The following is an 18648-nucleotide window of genomic DNA, read 5'->3' as shown; positions in this document are numbered from 1 at the left end:
GCTGATCACTGTGAACGCGCACGTACGAGCCTTGCAAGTCATCACCCATTGCGTCAGCGCGCTCCTTCGGCCTCGCCGTCAGCGCGCGTGCTCCGTGCGGGATGCTGGATTGTAGGTGATGATGGCGGAAGGGGAGCGACGCTGAGTTCCATCCGAGTTTTTACCCCAGCTGTAAAAACCACCCACAACCACCTTTTCTCTCCGTCGAGACCTGTCCCGAAGCGATGGGGAACGAGGCCAGCATGGAGGGGGAGGGACAGGCGGGACAGCCCGGCGCCGCCGTCCCTGCAGCGGGGGCTCCGACTTCCATTTCAGCACCACCGGACTCTGGACAGCTCCTCAAGCCCAGCAATGGAGCGCCAGCCGGAGGAAGTGGGGCTGCGTCCGGGCCGGGGATTAACAGGTAGCCGAGATAGCTAGGGGAGGCTTCACTGTCCAAAGTGTGGGCAACGAAGCGAAATCAGGGAGGATTCACGGCAGCGTGCTGTAGCGTACTGTAGCGTTCAACCAGCAGCGTAGATATAGGCTGAACCGACTGCGTGTAGATAGACATGAATGGGGGCTTAATTATTTATTTCAATACCCCTTGTCAACATTATTAACAACCGCTTATTGAAGCCTCTTTCATTTTGGCATCAAGTCTGTCTTTGTCGATTTGCTTTAAATCGATCAAGTAAACGGAAGCAATCGTACGTAAATGTCGCTTTAAGCGATTTCAACAGGAATTTCTACGCCCTTTTTCTACGATGTCTGCCCCGAGGATTCAGTATCATGAATGAAAGCGACAATTTCAGGCAGGACCGAGTGTTACAACTTGAATCTTAGAAGCATAATTTTCACCCTCATATGCAAGGTGATGGATTTCAGAATTTAATAATGAAAATTTTAAAAATGAGGCGGAGAAAAAAAAAAGCAAAGTGTCTCCAGTTCTTATAAGAGGGGTGGGTCGGTTCTACTACAGGCTTCTTTGACGTGATTTCCAGTAAATACAGGGTCATTGTGAAAAACACATCTTCCTCCTTGGCAGCAGCAGACGTCTGTCTCCCTGATGACAGCGTTGTGTAGGATGTCACTGCTCCCATCAGATATCACCAACGTCATTGAGAGTGCAGGACCAAAACATATGCCATTGCCGTCTTAGTTACCAGATCTCATTCTCAAATTAATATGCTGTGAGATTAAAATTCCAGCTGGTCAGAAATGGGTCATTTACTCTAGAGAAAGTGCTGTTTATCTCCTCCCTGAACGAAATCTTGTGCCATTTCAGTATTTGCAACAACACTGCCCTCCTACTAGCATTCTCATATTTAAACCCACACAGAAGGCTTAAAATAATGCAGCGTAAACTGATCAAATACTGACAGGGAACATGTCTGTGGTCACATGTGGCAACTTGGATGTCAGTATTTTCGGTGTGGGTGTGTGTTAGGGATTACCCTTCTAACAAGATCTGATATTGCCTAATTACACAGTTCAACAGTTGTAAACCTTAACACACTCAGTCATTGCTGCATCGTGGATTTGCCACACCTGCTTGCAGTCTCTGTGCAACAGTTTCTGAGGCTGGCGTGCAAATAGATTTATAGATTTCCTTCGTGTGGTTAAATTACAAGGTGCAGAGTTGATGCTTTGTTTCAGACTATGACTTATGGCGGGGAGAAATTCTGAGGTGTAACATTTTATAAATACCTTATGCCTTTATGTGCAGCGTCTTGCAACGCCTCTGGATATTTTTCACATTGTTGCATTAGGATTACAAACTTTAATATGTTATGGCATTGTATCTGACATACCACCATAAAATAGTGCACAACTGTGAAGCAGAAGGAAATAAAACAAGGCTTTCTCACCTTTTTCACAATTACAAATCTGAAAAGTGTGGTGTGCATATATGTTAAAGCCTACTACTAAATACTTTGTAGAACCACCTTTTTTATTATGGGGTAAACCGCCTTTATACCTGCTTTGCACATCTAAGGACTGCTATTTATTTTATTCATTATTTTTTTTTCAAATTAGCTGTCGTTCAGTTAGGCTGAGAGTTTCTGCGTATATCAATTTTCAAGTCTGGTCACAGTCTCTCAAATGGAATCTGTGATCAGAGGGAAATGAACCATTTTCAGGTCATGAAAATGGTTTGAACTAAACATTTTCAACATAACTCTGACTGTATATGTATTCTCTTTGTTGTACTGGAAGTTGACCCTCCTCCTGACTCTCAAGTTTTTTGTAGCTATAGCAGGCTTTCTTTCATTGTTGCTCCATGTTTTGTAATGTCTATCTTCCTTTAAACTCCCCTTCTTTTCTTAGGAAAAGCATTTTTCCTCCTTGACACTTTTCCGTTAAGTCCAGATTTGTGAATTTTATGTCTAATAGTTGCCTGTCAGTTGAATCTTCCAACTGAGCTGGGGTTCTCTGCGGCTCTTTCAGAGTTGCCTTTTTGTTTGCCTCTTTGATTACTACTCCTCTCTCCTGTCAATTAATGTGAATTGCCATGTCTTTATAGGTTTGTAGTTGTGCTATACTCTTTCCACTTTCCGGAGGGGGGATTGGACAGAGCTTTGTGAGATGTTCAAAGCTTTGAATGTGTCATGTTTTTATGAGTGAACCCTGCTTTAATTTATTCACTTCTTTTATCCTTGATCTGTGTGCTGTGTTCATTGATCTTCATGACATTATGCATTCCCAAAATGTTATGATTTGTAATTGTGAAAAAAAGATAAGATCATGTTCCATCCTCTGCACAAAAAATCCATAGATGAAATATAAAATAGTTCAAGTGGAATGAATACTTTTGCAAGTATCAGTACCGTATCTTTGTAGAAAAGATTCCTGTGTCTTGCCTGTGTATTGTGTGGGGTAGATTTAAATGCTCATAGCTTGCTTGTTATCTCATGATTTTTTTATATCTCTTTTTCTTCCTAGTATCCCCCCTTTAGGTTCCTCATAAAGAGAGTGCAGAGACTGAGTGCGCTAACAAACAGAGAGGCAGAATTAGAAATGAGCAGAAGGAAAGAGAGTAACATCGAAGCACATGGGTGATTTAAATGGTTTTCTTGAGATCATGAATCTGGCTTTAACATATTCCTTTGCGAAGAACCCGTAAGAATCTCAACAGCAATAAGACAGTGTCTGGCTTTAGACTTGATAGACGACTTTCATTTTAATTGAAATGAGTTGCCTAGTAATGCGATTAGGGATATTATATCTTTTATATTACCTTACTCAAAAGTGAGATCCACAGGACTTTTTTGCTGTGTGTTAGACCAAATTATACTTCATTCAGGCACAGTAAGAGAGTTAAATCCAAACCTTTCCAGGAGTCTTCTTCTGGCATATCTGGCCGACCCGTCTGCTCCAGTGAGCACTACAATAATTGTTTTCTACTCTTATCATAGCAGCTTTCTCTAAGTGCACAGTCATCCCAACGTTGACCATTACTGAGGAGCATTCTGACACAAGCTCCACATATTTCCTGTTTACAACATCATACTCAGTGTGGTACTGCAGCACTGATCTGCCACAACATTTCTAAACACTGTAGCAATTAAAAAAGGCTCCCTAAAGCAAGTAGTAGTTTTGAGATTCTCATTAGCATATGTGCCTAAGTTGTACCTGATTTTTACTCAACTCAAAACAGGGAATCAAGCACATAATGTAGGCAGATGTTATTAGCCTAAAAATTGGTTGAATTCCTTAAATAACTTGTGAAAAAATGATCCGATTAAGAAATCTAATGAATCACCAGGCTGAGGTCATCAAGGGAAAAAGTGCTTATCATGATGTCTGACTGCTTGATTGGTGAATCTCTATCTTCTAAAACCCTTACCCTGTACTCATCCATGATTTTTTAACTGAATTTATCAATTCTGTCAGATTTTATATTACTGTATCAAGTTGATAAATCACGTTTGAAATTGGTTTGCCTTCCATTTTCAGTACTGCATCAAGTGAGAATTTGAAACAGGGTTTGCAAACATGTTTCTTAACAACTTGTTTATAGGTTGAGGTAGTGATATTAGGAAATCTGTTTGTGTTCAGAATACAACTGAGGAGGGAAAAACCATTTTACCAGAAGAGATGTTTTAGTGAATTTACAACGTGAAACATCCCTTGCTTTCTTAATGCGTTTTAATGCAGCCAGTGAACATTTTGGCTGCAACATCAGCTCTGGTTTAACACTGGAGCTGAAGAACAGACATTAGCATCATGATGTGAATAAAAATATGCCACTATTATGTTTTTATTTTTAAAACAAATCAACCACCAGTGACGTCTGGTCTGCAGATGATCCTTTTGGATCCTTATAATAAAACTATCCACAGCAAAAGCTCAGTGATCTGCTCTGTCTTGGTGTGCTTCAGCACAACACATCCAGTGTTTTAGAGGTGACATTTGATGGGCATCAGCTGCTTCAGAACGCCGTAACGCTCCTCCTATGAATTTCCCTTGAGTGTGGTTTCCATGAGGAGTTGTGGATGATCTGCAGCAACGTTAACATGAGTGATACATGGACACTTACTTCTAAGGTTATTTTTTTAAGAAAATTGTATTAAAAACAGTTAATTAACAATGCTTTACACATGTCAGTTGTTTTAATTGTCTACACTTTGAGCTAAATTAGCAAGTGATGGTGCTTTTGTCACCATGTTGCAAGAGTGGAGTTTTATGAGGATAAATTTGTTTGTCAAACTTATGTTGGGAGCATTTATACCTTTTTAAAGTGATAAAAAAGTACAAGTCTGTGTTAATAATAGATGTCTTCATGTTGTAGGACGTAATGCTCAGGCAGTGCGTCCTCATGATTAATTTACCTTCAGCAGTAAGAGCACTGCAGCCTGCATAGACTTGACATGCTGAATGTTTATGGTGTCCTCACATAAATAATTTGAAAAGCAATTCTTTATCATTATTTACAATGCTTTTATGTGCAAAAAATCAATACCTACAACAGCTGGGAGGGATATTGACACTGACCCATTGTTTAGATAAAAAAAAAAATCTAAAATACACAAAAGATTGTGAAGTCTTTATTTTAATCTGTATGTTTTTTCCTGGAGTTTTATTTTCAAATGTTTTAAGCATTTTAAGTGGCTCCAAAATGCTGTGGCTTAATCTGAACTCTGATCATATTTTATGCAGCACATTGAGTATTTCGTCTGCATAATTACAGTGGTGGATTTATTTTTATGTGCACAGATGGTATATACCTTGCCACTGATTCATAAAGCAGCCACTACACTCCCTGTAATGTATTTTTTTAAACAAATTTGTCTTCTCTGACTTAAGTATATAAAATAGTCTATATAAAAATGCAAAGTGTGGTGAGCTGTAACTAAAAATGTTTTGGTGATGATTGAAGCAGACCCTGATGAAACACTTCTATCCACTTTATAAAGCACATAATGATTAGTTTAATTTCCTTTGTGGCATTTTAATATAGACTTTTTAACACTTAAGACTAATAGGAAAAAATATAGCTAGTGTTCAACTGCAGGGGAGATGTGTATAATGCAAGCAAAATACATGCAAAATACATGTGTGCATTATTGGCATGAATTTTGATCTTAACTGTATGTGTTTAATTTCTTACCATCAATGAAAGCAATAGTGCATAACTTATGATACATAGAGAAACACATAAACATTATTTTTGACAGAAATAGCTCGAGAAAATATTTGTTAAATGAACTATACAATCAAATTAAAACTCAGTCTTGGTGAGGAAATGAAATCAAACATTAGTTTTCTCCTACATTTTGACATCTATCGATGCCGGCTGCTCAGCCTTCACTCTTCAATCGCATTTATTTGTTCAACAGAAGGCACATTCATGTTTTCTGTTTTGCTGTAACTAAAATGTTCTCGGGGGTGTTTTTTTTTTCTTCCTAATGTCTAACTCTCCACAATTACTTGCAGGACAAAATTAAATCAGTCCTGCTGGTTAATTATGAAGCTGAAAGTATTTTCCTCTGGGTAAAAAATTGCTTTCATCTGATGTGACATTTCATGAATGTGCAAACAACAAATATATCCTGCTGCTGATGTTACTTTAAAACTCACAATGAATGCCGCTGCCACATGCAACTGAGATTTGTTTCCGCTTTGACCTTTAAATATTACTAAATGGAGCGCACAGGATAGCTTTTCAATCCAAAGCCTCAATTTGCCTGTTTCGCTTACTGTGAAAGATGTACAAATCAATAAGAAACATGGAGCCTTGCAGATAAAAGGACATTGATGCAGATATACAGTATCCAGCTAAGGTTTAGCACACATATCAGATTATGATTACTGCTGCAAAATACATTTTTTATATTCATTTTGAAAGGAAAGATTTACCTCATTTATAAAACAGATGAGCCAGTTTATTGTCTGGACTCTCAATGTGGCGAAGCTTTAGAAAGCCTGGATTTATGTTTTTGTTAACATACTTAATCTTTTCAATGAGAAGAGTCTGCAACACCATTTGGAGTATAAAAGAGTAACACTATACATTTAGCTAAGTAGACTTTAGTGAAACAAATAATTTTTGTTATTCAATAAAATCTTGTGTTTTTGTGTCAGGAGCCTTTTATGAAAGTCTTCGAAGCAACAGTGGCTTTTGAATTGAACATTTATTGAACCTTTAAAAAGTATGCATATTCCTTCAATACATTTCCATTTTGCTACAACCACCAAATTCAATTCATGTTATTGGGATTTTATGTGATAGACAACACAACATAGTCTATGATTGTAAAGTGGATCAAAAAGTATGCGCAGTTTTCAAAAATGTCCAAATTTTGCACCTTTTGTACAGCTGCAAGTCAAAACTAGAGATTAAAATATCTTTTTTGCGGAAAAGTTCAGCATCAGTCAGACTATGTGGAGAATATCAGTGAACTTGAATCTCATTCCCACAGATTCTCAAATGGACTTTTGACTGGGACATTTTGACACAAAATAAGCATTCATCAGTTTTTATCCATTATTCTATTATGTAATTGTGCTTTAAACTTCACAACTTTTACTCTTGACTCTGTTCCTTTATCTCCATGATGTTGTTTGTGCTCTAATGTTCTCTTACAAACCTGTGAGACCTTCACCCTCTGGGATTTGTTCTGAGATATATTTACACAGATTTTATTTTGAGTTATAAAACATAGAAAAATAGAAAGTTATGGACGGCTCTTTCAAGGTTTGCAGAGTTACATAGTTTAGAAAACCAAATGTTTTTTTCCATCCATGGAACTTTTGACTTTGTCTATTACATACATCCCCAACAAAATACATTCATGTTTGTGTTTGTAGCATGACAAAATGTGATATAGTTTAGGCAATGGGAATACTTCTCACTGTGATCAATACCTGTGCAGACAACAGTTGTGCTGGCAGGAATCACTCTTCTTTCTTTGCCACAAAAAGTATTTTCTGAGTTTTGTAACTTTGTTTGGTCTCACTTTTCTTGTTTGAAGCTTCCAGCACTACTGCCTGTTTCTCATCATGTTCACTGCTTGCTTGTTAGTGTGCAGCTTGAGGATACACAGCAAAAACAAAAACAAAACCACCTGGAAACTCTGCCTAGAAAAATATAAGGCTGGTGACCAGTCAAAGACAAAGTGAAATTGGAAAACATTTCTTTGAAGCATTGTCTTTAATCTATTTTACATTATATTTAATAAATAAAGCAGTAGACTTCAAACATAAAAATAACCTATTATAGCAGTTTCCAAAGGAAGTATGATTGTTAGTATAATTGTTTGCCTGTGAAATATCTGTGTAAATATTTATTATGCAGGGTAAAAATTGGTAATCGCTTACTTTGGTTGGAAGGAAAAAACAACTCTTCTGTTTCAAAGTCACAGAACTGCTTCAAGTTTTTTAAAGTTGCATTTTTCTGGACTTTGGCTGCTTTTTCACAAAATTACTATCTGGTCCGTTGAGCAAATCATAAAAGCATACTGCACAAGTATAGTTTCAAATGTGTAAATTTAACAAGTGGAGAACAAAATAAGTGCCAGACCTTAAAAGCTGCCTTCTGCAGCTGGACAGCAAGGACCTTACAGAGACATTGTGTTTTACTTAATCCATTTACACTGTAGTATATTTTCAGATGATAGCCCTTTAGGAATCACTGTGTCCTAAAATACAATTTTATAGGTGTCAAAGTCATGGAGTGGGCTGGGCTTCTGCAGTTAATATTCGGCCCAATTCCACTCAGCAAAAAATTGTTTTATTTTGTTCTTTAGGAGCAATAAATTCACTGTATTAGAAACTTTAATAAGTAATCATATTTAATTAAAATAATAAAAGTAACAGAACTTGCAATGAAGGAAATGTTCCTGAGACGGTTTGCGTGTAAAAATCAGATTTAAAATTGAGATCTTTGCTGGGTTCTCTGTTTTAGATTTAAAAGTAGTTGATTTTTAATCTTTAATGCTTACAACATGTCACATATGAGAGTCAGCGTGCTTAAGAAAAATAAGTAATGTAAACATTCCTCTGATGATGACAAATTTCATACTGAAAGTATGTACTCAGTAAATGGTTGCAGGAACTGCAGGAGAAAATGTTACAACATTAACTGTGACACCTTTCTTGTTTTCCCAGCTGTTGACACCAATACCTCGTTAACTAATTAGCAAGGGCATCATTGCATTCTGGTCGAAGCATTAGTTAGCAAGAGCTGTCTCTCCCCTGCAGTGCCTCTGAAATCTACTTAAGCCTTTTGAATCTTTTTATATTTTGTCACAACAGAACTGAACATGGGATTTCATGTGACAGAGCAACACAAAGTTTAATGGTTAATTGTGAACTGGAAGAAAAAGGATTCATTATTTTTAAAATGTAATTATCTGAAAGGTGTGGTGTGCATTTGACACAAATGACATAAAAGGTTTTGTAGCTCTGGCTGTATGCTTATTTGTAGATGTTCTGCTGGAAAGGTAAGTTCAGGGAAAGCGCTCGGCCTCCGGAGACGCTCGTACTCTGACCTCAGAGCATGATGCTCCCACTGGCGCCTTTACCATGGGGTTGATGTTTTCAGGGTGCAATATGAGTTTTTCTTTTCATATTCTGTTTTGCAAGCCAGGAAGTAACATTTCAGTCTCATCTGACCAGAGCTTGCTGTATCCTCAACTTGACTTATGGTAAACTTTAAATGTAATTCCTTCTGGGTTTCTTTGAACAGTGACTTTTTTATTCTTACCAGATTTGTGGAGTGCATATTTTTGGATAATGGATTATATTGAATTGGTGTGCTTTGTACACAAACCCTCTCTGAAAAGCTCCTGAGGGAATAGTAAAACAGCTGTATATACACTGAGATTAAAATACACACAAATTGACTCTTTACTAATTACATGAATTCTAATTAGTTTCAGATTTTATTTAGAGGTATCGGTGTCAGACTTGTTAAATTACTTTTGCAAGATACTCTAAAACTCAGTAGTTGATCGGTGCAGTGGGACCATTCTTCACAGTTGACACATTCAGTTATGCATGACTAGTTTCCCTTATTGCTGTTCAATAGGAGAGTTGTGTTCTCATTTAACTCCTGGGACCGATGGAACGTATTCCCCCAAAATGTTGAACTCCTTTTAAAGATTCATGTTGCCCTGCAGGTGTGATGCTAATGAGTTTAATTTAGATGACAGCGTGATCTTGTTATATGTATAGCTGCCACAGTGAAGGGTGGGCGCATCTCTCTGTTGCTTTACAATGAGACGTTTTACTCAGTCTTCCTGTTGTTGTATAAATGACTCTACTCGTTTTGCGATAACGCGAACAATTTGTTGTGTCTATGACTAGTTGTTGTCAGTAGACTCCTGTTTGCCTGTATCTAAAAGAATCTTATGAAAAAGTGTCTTCCACTTTCACTTTTCCTTTGTTGCTCTCATTAAGTAAAGCCTCAGGCTTTGCATAAATCATTGGACACTTGATGTCGGAGTTGTTCAAGAGGAGGTTTTTCGAGTGAAACTACCTGGTGCTTTGTGAGAACAGCAGGAGCATAATATTTATACTCACACCTTAAGTACAGAGTGCATAACTGATGAGACTGGAGAGAGAGATTGGCCCTGGACTGTGAACACTTGTGTTGATTTTCAGAGGTAACAGACTAACAGTGCAGATGAACTCACTGCAGTGAAATCTGGACTCCTGCGGAGAGTTGACCAAGGTTGGAGTTATGCAGCAGCTCAGCCCATTTTGATATGACTCACAATGGTTAACATTTTATGTACTTCAGCTCTTTTAGCCCCCCCTTTAGTTTCACTCTCTCTTTGCTTTGGATGCCGAGCTGCTGCTGGGACCGTCTTTGAAGACGACAGGCTTGACAAAGCAAGGTATAAGTTGTTATGACAGTGGAAATTCGCTGCTCATATTTCAGTGTCTGCTCTAACGCCTAAAGGTCTGAGTGGGTGTGAAAACGAAAGTTTAAAATACTGTTACATTTTTTTTTGTCTCAGCTTAGAAACACCTATAACAAATGAAGGATTTAGCTTTTTCAAATGTCCTGTTTCTAATCGATCCTAACATTTCTTACTCTGCACTCAAATTTGAAATTATTCCACAGAATTAAAAAAAGAATGTCAGTAGTATTTGCCCTTGGTCAGTAAACATGTTTTTCTCTTAATTTACACATAGTATAAAAAGGACAGTTAAAGTCCAAGGTTAGTTGGGAAAATTCTCTGACAAAAAACAAATAATTTAGTGTACAAGTGAGAAAAATAACTGCGGATTCTCAAAAAGCAGTAGAATGATAAAGAAATATTTCTATGTATTAAGAGCTAGACTGAAATTTACAGAGAACCCCACATCACAGAACCGGGCTGCTGGAGCTACCAAGTAACAGATTTCAAAGAACCTTCAAGAAAACTCTTGCAAGATGTCTCTAATTAGAAATACTGCCAAGATGTTAGCAAATGACTTGGCCTGATTACAATCATCAGAACAAACCATGAACATCCATGTCTTCCAAGGAGACATCTTTTTGCATCCTCAAAAGATTATTCATACTGGAAGCATGTTCTTTGGTCAACTGATCTGAAACTACAGATCTTTGACCATGCAGATATTTTTTTCTATTTCCTATTGTGTTAATAAGAGTCAGCTGAGACAAACATTCTTCATCAGGCTGCCTTTAAACTCTTGGCTTAATAAACGCATAAGAAACCTTGACCACTTATGTTGGCATCTGCTTCAGGGCTTCCTGTTTCAACTAAAGGGATATTTCTTCAGTCTCAGACAAGCTCAGAAACTGCAGAAAATTGACGACTGAAACCTTATTTGAGTTATTCTACACTGATTACGGATAAATTAAAATCCTGTTGATTCTATTTTTGAAAACAATAAGTTGTGATTCTTTTACAGAAAATATTTCAAAAATCTCATGTCTTGTTCTTTATGTTAACTCAGCACGATGTATCACTGGTTGTACTGGCTGTCAACAGTTACTTTCTAGTGAAATGTGTTAAAATAAACATAAGAAAATCTTTAATATACTTATAGAAGTATTTAAATACAAATATAAAAACCTGACTATTTCAATAATAAAAGCACTTCAATATTTTTAAGCTATCTTCTGTGTATTACTGTACAGATTTTAAAAGTATAGAACAGAAGTAGTTTTTCCTCACTTGTTCGTCATGTAATTATGCCCATCATCTCCCTCAATCACTTACTTCTTCTTTCCCATAATAACTGTCACCACTCCTTCATTCTTCTCTCATCGGCCTCCTCAATCTGTCCCTCACTCACCGTAGAAAGATATGCGTGGTTACGGTGCACAGTGATTGCTACTGCATGGTGACACAAGCCTAATTAACAAGCGATCATTTTGGCTTGAAGATATGTCCAATCTGTCCAGAAGTGTCTCAGCTAAAATTTAGAAATATGTGGTCCAAAATTGGATGTTTAGTAAAATAAAATGGGTTAATAAGGTTTTTTTTAAGCCTACATGTCGACAGTTTCAGCAGTGAGTGGCAGATAAAAACAAAAGTCTGTAGTTCTTGTCAGGAACTGAAATAAGGACCTGCTTTGTTGCAGGCATGCCACACTGCAGCGTGACTTAAAATTCACAATTACTCCATGAGTTACTTTCCATGTGCTCCAGTCATGTTTTTTTTTTTTTTTACTGAATTAACTTATTATGAATTATATGAAGCAGATGTCACATTTCAGTTTTAGCTTTCAGTGATTTTTGTATGATTTACTGACTTTCAGATTCTTGAAGTTATTTAACTATACTGCAACTATACTTTTTTGTGCGTACTCAATAAAAAAATCAACTATTGCTTATTAGTGGATTAAAAACATACTTCTGATCATTATTCTATTAGGACAAATCAATAAGAAAATGCTAGTTACTGTCTTCCTTGAGCTTTCAGTTTGACTTTGATATGCTTTTCTAATACTCCTGTAAATTAAATTGGGTATTATTTGTCAGATATAAGGTGGCTGCATGCACTTTTCCTGGACTGTGTTACATTTGCTGCTAATAAAGTAAATGATAGTGTGAGTAGTAAATATTTAAAAATGGAATGACTATCACCCCAATGCTGATAGTCAGCTACACAACAGCATACTACAATGAAAATGAGGTCAAGATTAATTATCAGTTCTTGGAAATATGTGTTTGAAATATTCAGTTGAAATTTCTCTCTTTTACTGAAATTGTAATATTAAGTGTAAAGAAACTATTTTGCCTCCTGAGAGAAGTATTTCCAGTTTTGTAGGAGTGAAACATTAAAACCATGAATCAAATTAATTATCTAACTTATTTTATGCCTTCTTTTCCTCCCTCCCTTCCAGACCACCTCTATCAGACCCCGGGCCTAAAGCAGGAGCGCAGAGCACAGGCGACAGGTTGGCCTCCCATGATGCCAGTCAGCATGCTGCGCCTCAAGGAGGTCAGGGTCAGGGACATGCAGCCAGGAAGAATCTGCAGGTTGACTTGGGGGGCGGCAGAACCGGAAGGTCCCCTTCTGTGTCCCCGGACCGTGGGAGCGTCCCCACTTCCCCTTATTCTGTGCCTCAAATTGCTCCGATGCCCAGCAGCAAGCTGTGTCCTGTCTGCAAAACCACCGACCTGATGGGCACTGGGGACGACAAGCCCAACTTCAACACCTGCACACAATGCCGCTCCATGGTGTGCAACCAGTGTGGCTTCAACCCCAACCCTCACCTCACAGAGGTAGGCAGTGCTCAGTCAGAGGTTTTTTTAAATTATTTTTTAAGCTTGTTTTATTGTTGTTTGTTTGACAAATTTTATTCATATGCTGCACATAGTGGTAGATAAGGGTTGCAAACAACAGGATAAAATTAAAAAAAGAGTCAAAATACTATGTCATTAAAAACATACTATTGAAATATATTAATTGCAGTTTAATACATAAAACATTTGAACAAAAAAAACCCATAAGATATTTGTAAAAAGACTGCCTGAATGAAGAGGAGAACCTGATATCAAGTTGACTTTTTATTGCTTGGCTTGTAATTTTCAGGTATAAAAATGTAAAATGAAAACCTGTCCTTGATTAATTGAATTTCAGGACATTCTTGAAACTGTTGAATGTTTGAAATGCTTTTAAAAAAAGGGATCAAAGATTGTTTGACAATCTGACAACAATTATTTCAGTTTCGTAAAAACACCCTCTTGCATCTTTGTGTGATTTTTTTTATTATACAGTTCAAGTATTATGCAAGTATCATATTAAATGCATGATGTTTTTTTATTTAAAAAAAAAACATTTTAATAAAATTACCATTCTGTGGATAGATTTTTCTAATCGCTGATGAAGAGCAGCTTTGATGGTGTCTGTTGTTGCTGAGTTGGCTTTGACTGCTTCACAGTCTGTAATGCAGCAGCTGAACAGGAGGGAACATGAGGGATCAGCTACATGCTGACTGAGAGCTGTGAACCTTTTGTTCTAACAATTTGTCTTGATTTTTTAAAATCTGTTGGATATAATGTGCAAATCATAAATTGTGTTTGTGAACAGAAACCAGAGAATAACAGAATTTGAGAAAGGAAACACAAGCTTAATTAATCAAGTTGTATAATTAATTAAAACAATATAAGATCTTCTTGTACTTTAATTTTGACAGTACATGTTTAGGTCTAGGTTATGGGGGTAAATCTTAGTCACATATAGCACTGTCCACATTTAAAAATAAGTAGAAAGCCTCAAATTATATTAATTTTTGTTTCAGTAGTAGAATCTCACACACAAAACACTGCTGCAAGTCTCTTAACAGTGACATTTAAATATATTTTTATACCTCACTTATTATCTTCTTAAATGCATGGGGTGGCAAGATAAACTTCATCCAACCTCAGCCTTAATGTCACAATTTTTGTCAATATTAAACTTTTAATTGATACTGTTATTGTAGAAATTAATGCATTTAGAGAATATGATAATTTTGGTAGCTATTTCCAAACTTTGACTGTACTTTTTATCTTCCCATGTATGTTGTACATGTGAAAAAAGGAAGTGTGTTTTGTGGAAAACAACCTGTCATAGAGTGAAAGTATATGAATCATGTATAATGCAAACTTCCATTTTGTATATTTCATGTGAATTGTGATAAGGAACATAAAATCCAGAATGTAACTATAAGAGTTAAGGGCTCGATTTTCAGACCATCTTAGGCTGGTATTTAGGGGGGAAGTCTAATGCCCCAAGTTTTTGCATGTCGCCTACACCAGAAACTATTCCTACTTCCTAATTCCAGGCAATTAAAATAGGTCTGGAAGAAGCACCAAGCAAAAGATCCTGAAAAAAAAAAAAAACTATCAAGAGCTGCTAACCCAGAAGAGATGCTATGATGCTTGTAGATGACCTAGCTAAGTGAAAAACTGTAGACTGAAAAGAAATGATTACCAGAGATCGGCACATGAATGAATGAATCACTCAATCTATCAATCAATTAAATGAATTTGCATAGTACATTTCTGCATTTGAATAGACTAGAATGTTGTGAATCAAGAAAAACAACTCCATGTCTTCAGAAGAGACACCCTCAAATCTGACTGAACTATCATAAGGACAGACATCACAAAGAAGATTATTAATATTATTTTAAGACTTTATTAATTTTTACTTGGGGTGCCAGTGAAAATGATGGAGCTGAATGTCCATCTTCTATTAAAGCTTGATAGGATTTTAGGAATACTTGATGCTACTCCTGTGAAGACAGCTCAATATATTTCCCCTGCCATTAACAATCATTTAAGTCCATCTAAGCATTAATGAACAGGTTGCTGAGAAAGCCTTTTGCGTTGATCCTAAAATAAATCACATTGCTAATATGAATTAGGCCATTCTACAGTGTTACTGTGAATCAAGTATGGCTGTGTCATCTGTCAGAAAGTTTCACATCAACTTCAATGAGTCATGTGGCAGAACTGCAACAATGCAACGTTAGTTAAGCTGGCCTACAGGCTACAAGAAGAGCCGCAGGCTCATTATGTACTGGGTTATCGAGAGTAAATGCTTATTTTTTTGTACAAATGGAGCGTTGATGTACATATACTGGGTAATGGATGTGTTTAGGCTTGGGTGCCTCCGTGCATGAGGATAGCATAACTCTGGAGGCTTCTGTGTTAGAGGATAAGAAAAGAAAGGCAAAGAAATCGGAAGGACAAGAAAAAAAAACCTCGTGGACCAAAGCGGAGACAGATAGCGGAGAACGGAGAGGGAGTGAAGGAGAGCGAGGGAGTGAAGAGAACAGCGGAGGTGGGTACTTTTCAGCTCTGCCTCAGTGAGCTGGACAGATGCTGACAGGAAGAGAGACGTTGAGGGAAAGCGCTCGGCCTCCGGAGACCTGAAGATTTACCCCCATAACCTAGTTAACATGGACTGAGCTTCGGCTTCACTGCAGCCTATCTAAAATACGCCTTATCGCTTAGAAGGGAAATTGATTATGGGCAGATCGACGTGATGGTGTTATAGAGGATGATGATGAGTCGAACTGTGATAATAGTGATGGTGGCTGGCTTGGATAGTCAAGCTGAAAAGGTCATGTGGAGCAGACAGATTTTTTTTTGACATGTTTGCATTTAATACATTTATGATCAGCTGATGAAGGATTGTATTCTTAGATTATGTTACATGTTTTTTGGGGCTATTTGTATGAATGCTTTATCAATTATTATTTTTATATAAATATTTGATCTACCGGTATATTTCAATTGGGCAAACTAAGCTAAAATGAACTAACCTAACATCTTCTTGATTGCAAATACTTACGATTTGCTTGTTCAAGGTCATAAAGATCTTAAGCATAATTTGTCCTACTCATAATAAAATGCACATTCTCTCTGGATTTTCAAGGACATCAGTAGCAGTTACTCATGCCAGGATTACTCACTTGTTGACATGTTTAGTCAGAGATCATGTCTTGCTTTGTAGGAGGTCTGTTTGTTAGCAAATGCTTTGCTCAAGCTAAATTACCTCTTCCAGATCACAGCAGCAAGAGTGGAATCTGTTACAGACTGATTATAGATTTTTTGCTTTTATTTTTGTATTAGTGATAACAGAATGTAATTTTGTATTTATGATTTCAAATACTAATTTTAAAAAAATATTGAAAGAAATGTTGGAAAACAGTAATGATCTAATATGCGTAAAACATTTCATTAACCATATTTTTGGAAACCAAGTTCACTTTCCAACCCAAATCAAATCCTGTTTACTGCAAGACCTTTAAATAATAATAAAGGTCAAAACAAACAAACTTAAAAACAAGGCTAACAGATCTTAAAAAGCAACATACCAACTTTCAAGATTAGATGAAAAACACAATAATTATTAGAGTTAAAGTCAAATTATTCATATCATTCCAACTGATAGACATCGCTTAAAAGATTATACAATTCTAAAAGGAGCGCGAATTGATCAAAGCTTTCCCTTCTTTATTTAAATTGGATTAGAAAATTACATGACAAAAATTATTTATACACGTCAAAAATCAGTTGAAAAATCTTTCTTCTTCCATTCAGAAGAAGCATATACATAAAAATAAAAAAAGTCAAAACACCCAAATACTGTACATTTTAAAAATTTTTACAAAAGTGACTAGTATTTGATGGGATGATAGATCTATTGTCAGATGTAGATAAGCAGCTGACAAATGCTATTTAACTATATCTAGTAACTATTTACAAGTAAATTGTTACTAGATAACTATTTTCCTGGTTTGAATCTGAATTTTACCTAGTAACTGTTGAGATGAAGTGGATATTTCTACCACAAAAACAAGATTTTTCCACTTGTCTCTGTATTAGGCATGAAGATTTTGATGATTTATTTAAAACATTTAGTACAATATGTCGTTCTCATTTAAAATATTAAGGGCTAGCCTTAATATTACGCAGAGTGACTTGGGAGACGAAGACTGTTCTCAAACTATAAGTCAGTGTTGTGTCAAGCAACTTAATGATGAGAATGCAGTTCAGATGTAAACAGCAAGCCACAAATGGATGTCATGTGCCACAGTGTGTTACAGGGCTGTCAGTCAGGCTGAAAGGAACTGTTTTATTTACAGATTTAGTCTGACAATTGAGACCTGCAAGCAATCATGCAGTTGACTTCTGTTCACATGTGATAATCTTCTGCGGGAGATAACTGGGAAAAGAAATGAATATGCTCCGCGCTTTAAAAAAAACAGTAGTTACGAAGAAGTTGAGAAACCAGTGATGTTGGGGAAGAGGAGCTAGAGATTCAGGGAGATGAGGTCGTCTGATGACAGCCTTCAAACAACAGAGAACACGAGCTCACAGTGCGAGATAGTGAAAATACCACAGACACTCCCCAGACACCGTTCTCCCACCACCATACAGGAGAACATCTGCTTTATAATTGGTCCAATTTCTATTTATAGAGCCTACCCTCCTTCTGTCTGCAGCAATGGCCTGGTCCTGAGAAGCCTTGCTGAAAGGAGAGAGCAGTGTGAAAAAGCTGTGTAGCAGCAGGAGGAGATGGAACAGGAGAGAAAACCATCATCATAAATTAACCATAATAGCTGCAGTGTTTATAACACGGCAGAGCAACTGTACAACGATACAGCACCTGGGAAGAATCGAAAATACAAAATGTGCAAATAAATAAAACAAATAATTTTTTCAAGGAGACAACTGCTTCTCCGTAAAGGAGCTGATGACACTCATAAACCTCAGGAATTTTAAAACATAAACTGACAAAATTTTGATAGTTCATTTTCAAAATCTGAAGACCTTGGAGGTCTTTTTCTCCTTTTTTTGTTTTTGTTTTACCCAACAATGAAACAAGCCCAGGCTTGTTTCATGGTGGCATTCAGGTAGCAGGAGTAGTGATACATATCACATTCAGTAAACAGACTAAAAATGATTATTTCTTTTATGCCTCCTGAAATGTCCTGCATAAATACCAGCTCTGCAATGCGTTTAGACACAAAATATGAGTTAAAATCATCCGTGTTCTTTCTTCATTCTTCATAAGTGTTGATTCTTGTAAGTTAGCTCATAGCTACAAAAATAGCTACTTGACTGAACTTGAACATATCTATTTTCAGGGCAATAATTGAAAATCCAGCTGGATGAGAATCAAACATGTCATCATAATCAGTGAGAATCACAGGGATGGTAAAAATCTCTAAAGTTGACTGGTTAAGAATTACAGGCAA

General features: G+C 36.8%; 1 protein-coding gene across 3 annotated transcripts in view; it reads left to right on the top strand.

The window, feature by feature from the left end:
* Positions 1-110: 110 nt before the first annotated feature.
* Positions 111-18648, top strand: part of bsnb (bassoon (presynaptic cytomatrix protein) b) — an 83926-nt gene continuing 65388 nt past the window's right edge. For all 3 annotated transcript variants that reach the window (XM_055027214.1, XM_055027212.1, XM_055027213.1), the window contains exons 1-2: positions 111-403; positions 12793-13174. In XM_055027214.1, the coding sequence (XP_054883189.1) occupies positions 225-403; positions 12793-13174 (561 nt within the window). In that variant the 5' untranslated portion in view covers positions 111-224. The remainder of the gene's footprint in view (positions 404-12792; positions 13175-18648) is intronic.

Source organism: Poeciliopsis prolifica, unplaced genomic scaffold (assembly GCF_027474105.1).
Source record: "Poeciliopsis prolifica strain line A6 unplaced genomic scaffold, Auburn_PproV2 SCAFFOLD003, whole genome shotgun sequence".
In the NCBI taxonomy this organism is placed as follows: Eukaryota; Metazoa; Chordata; class Actinopteri; order Cyprinodontiformes; family Poeciliidae; genus Poeciliopsis; species Poeciliopsis prolifica.
This window is presented reverse-complemented; position numbering and strand designations above follow the sequence as displayed.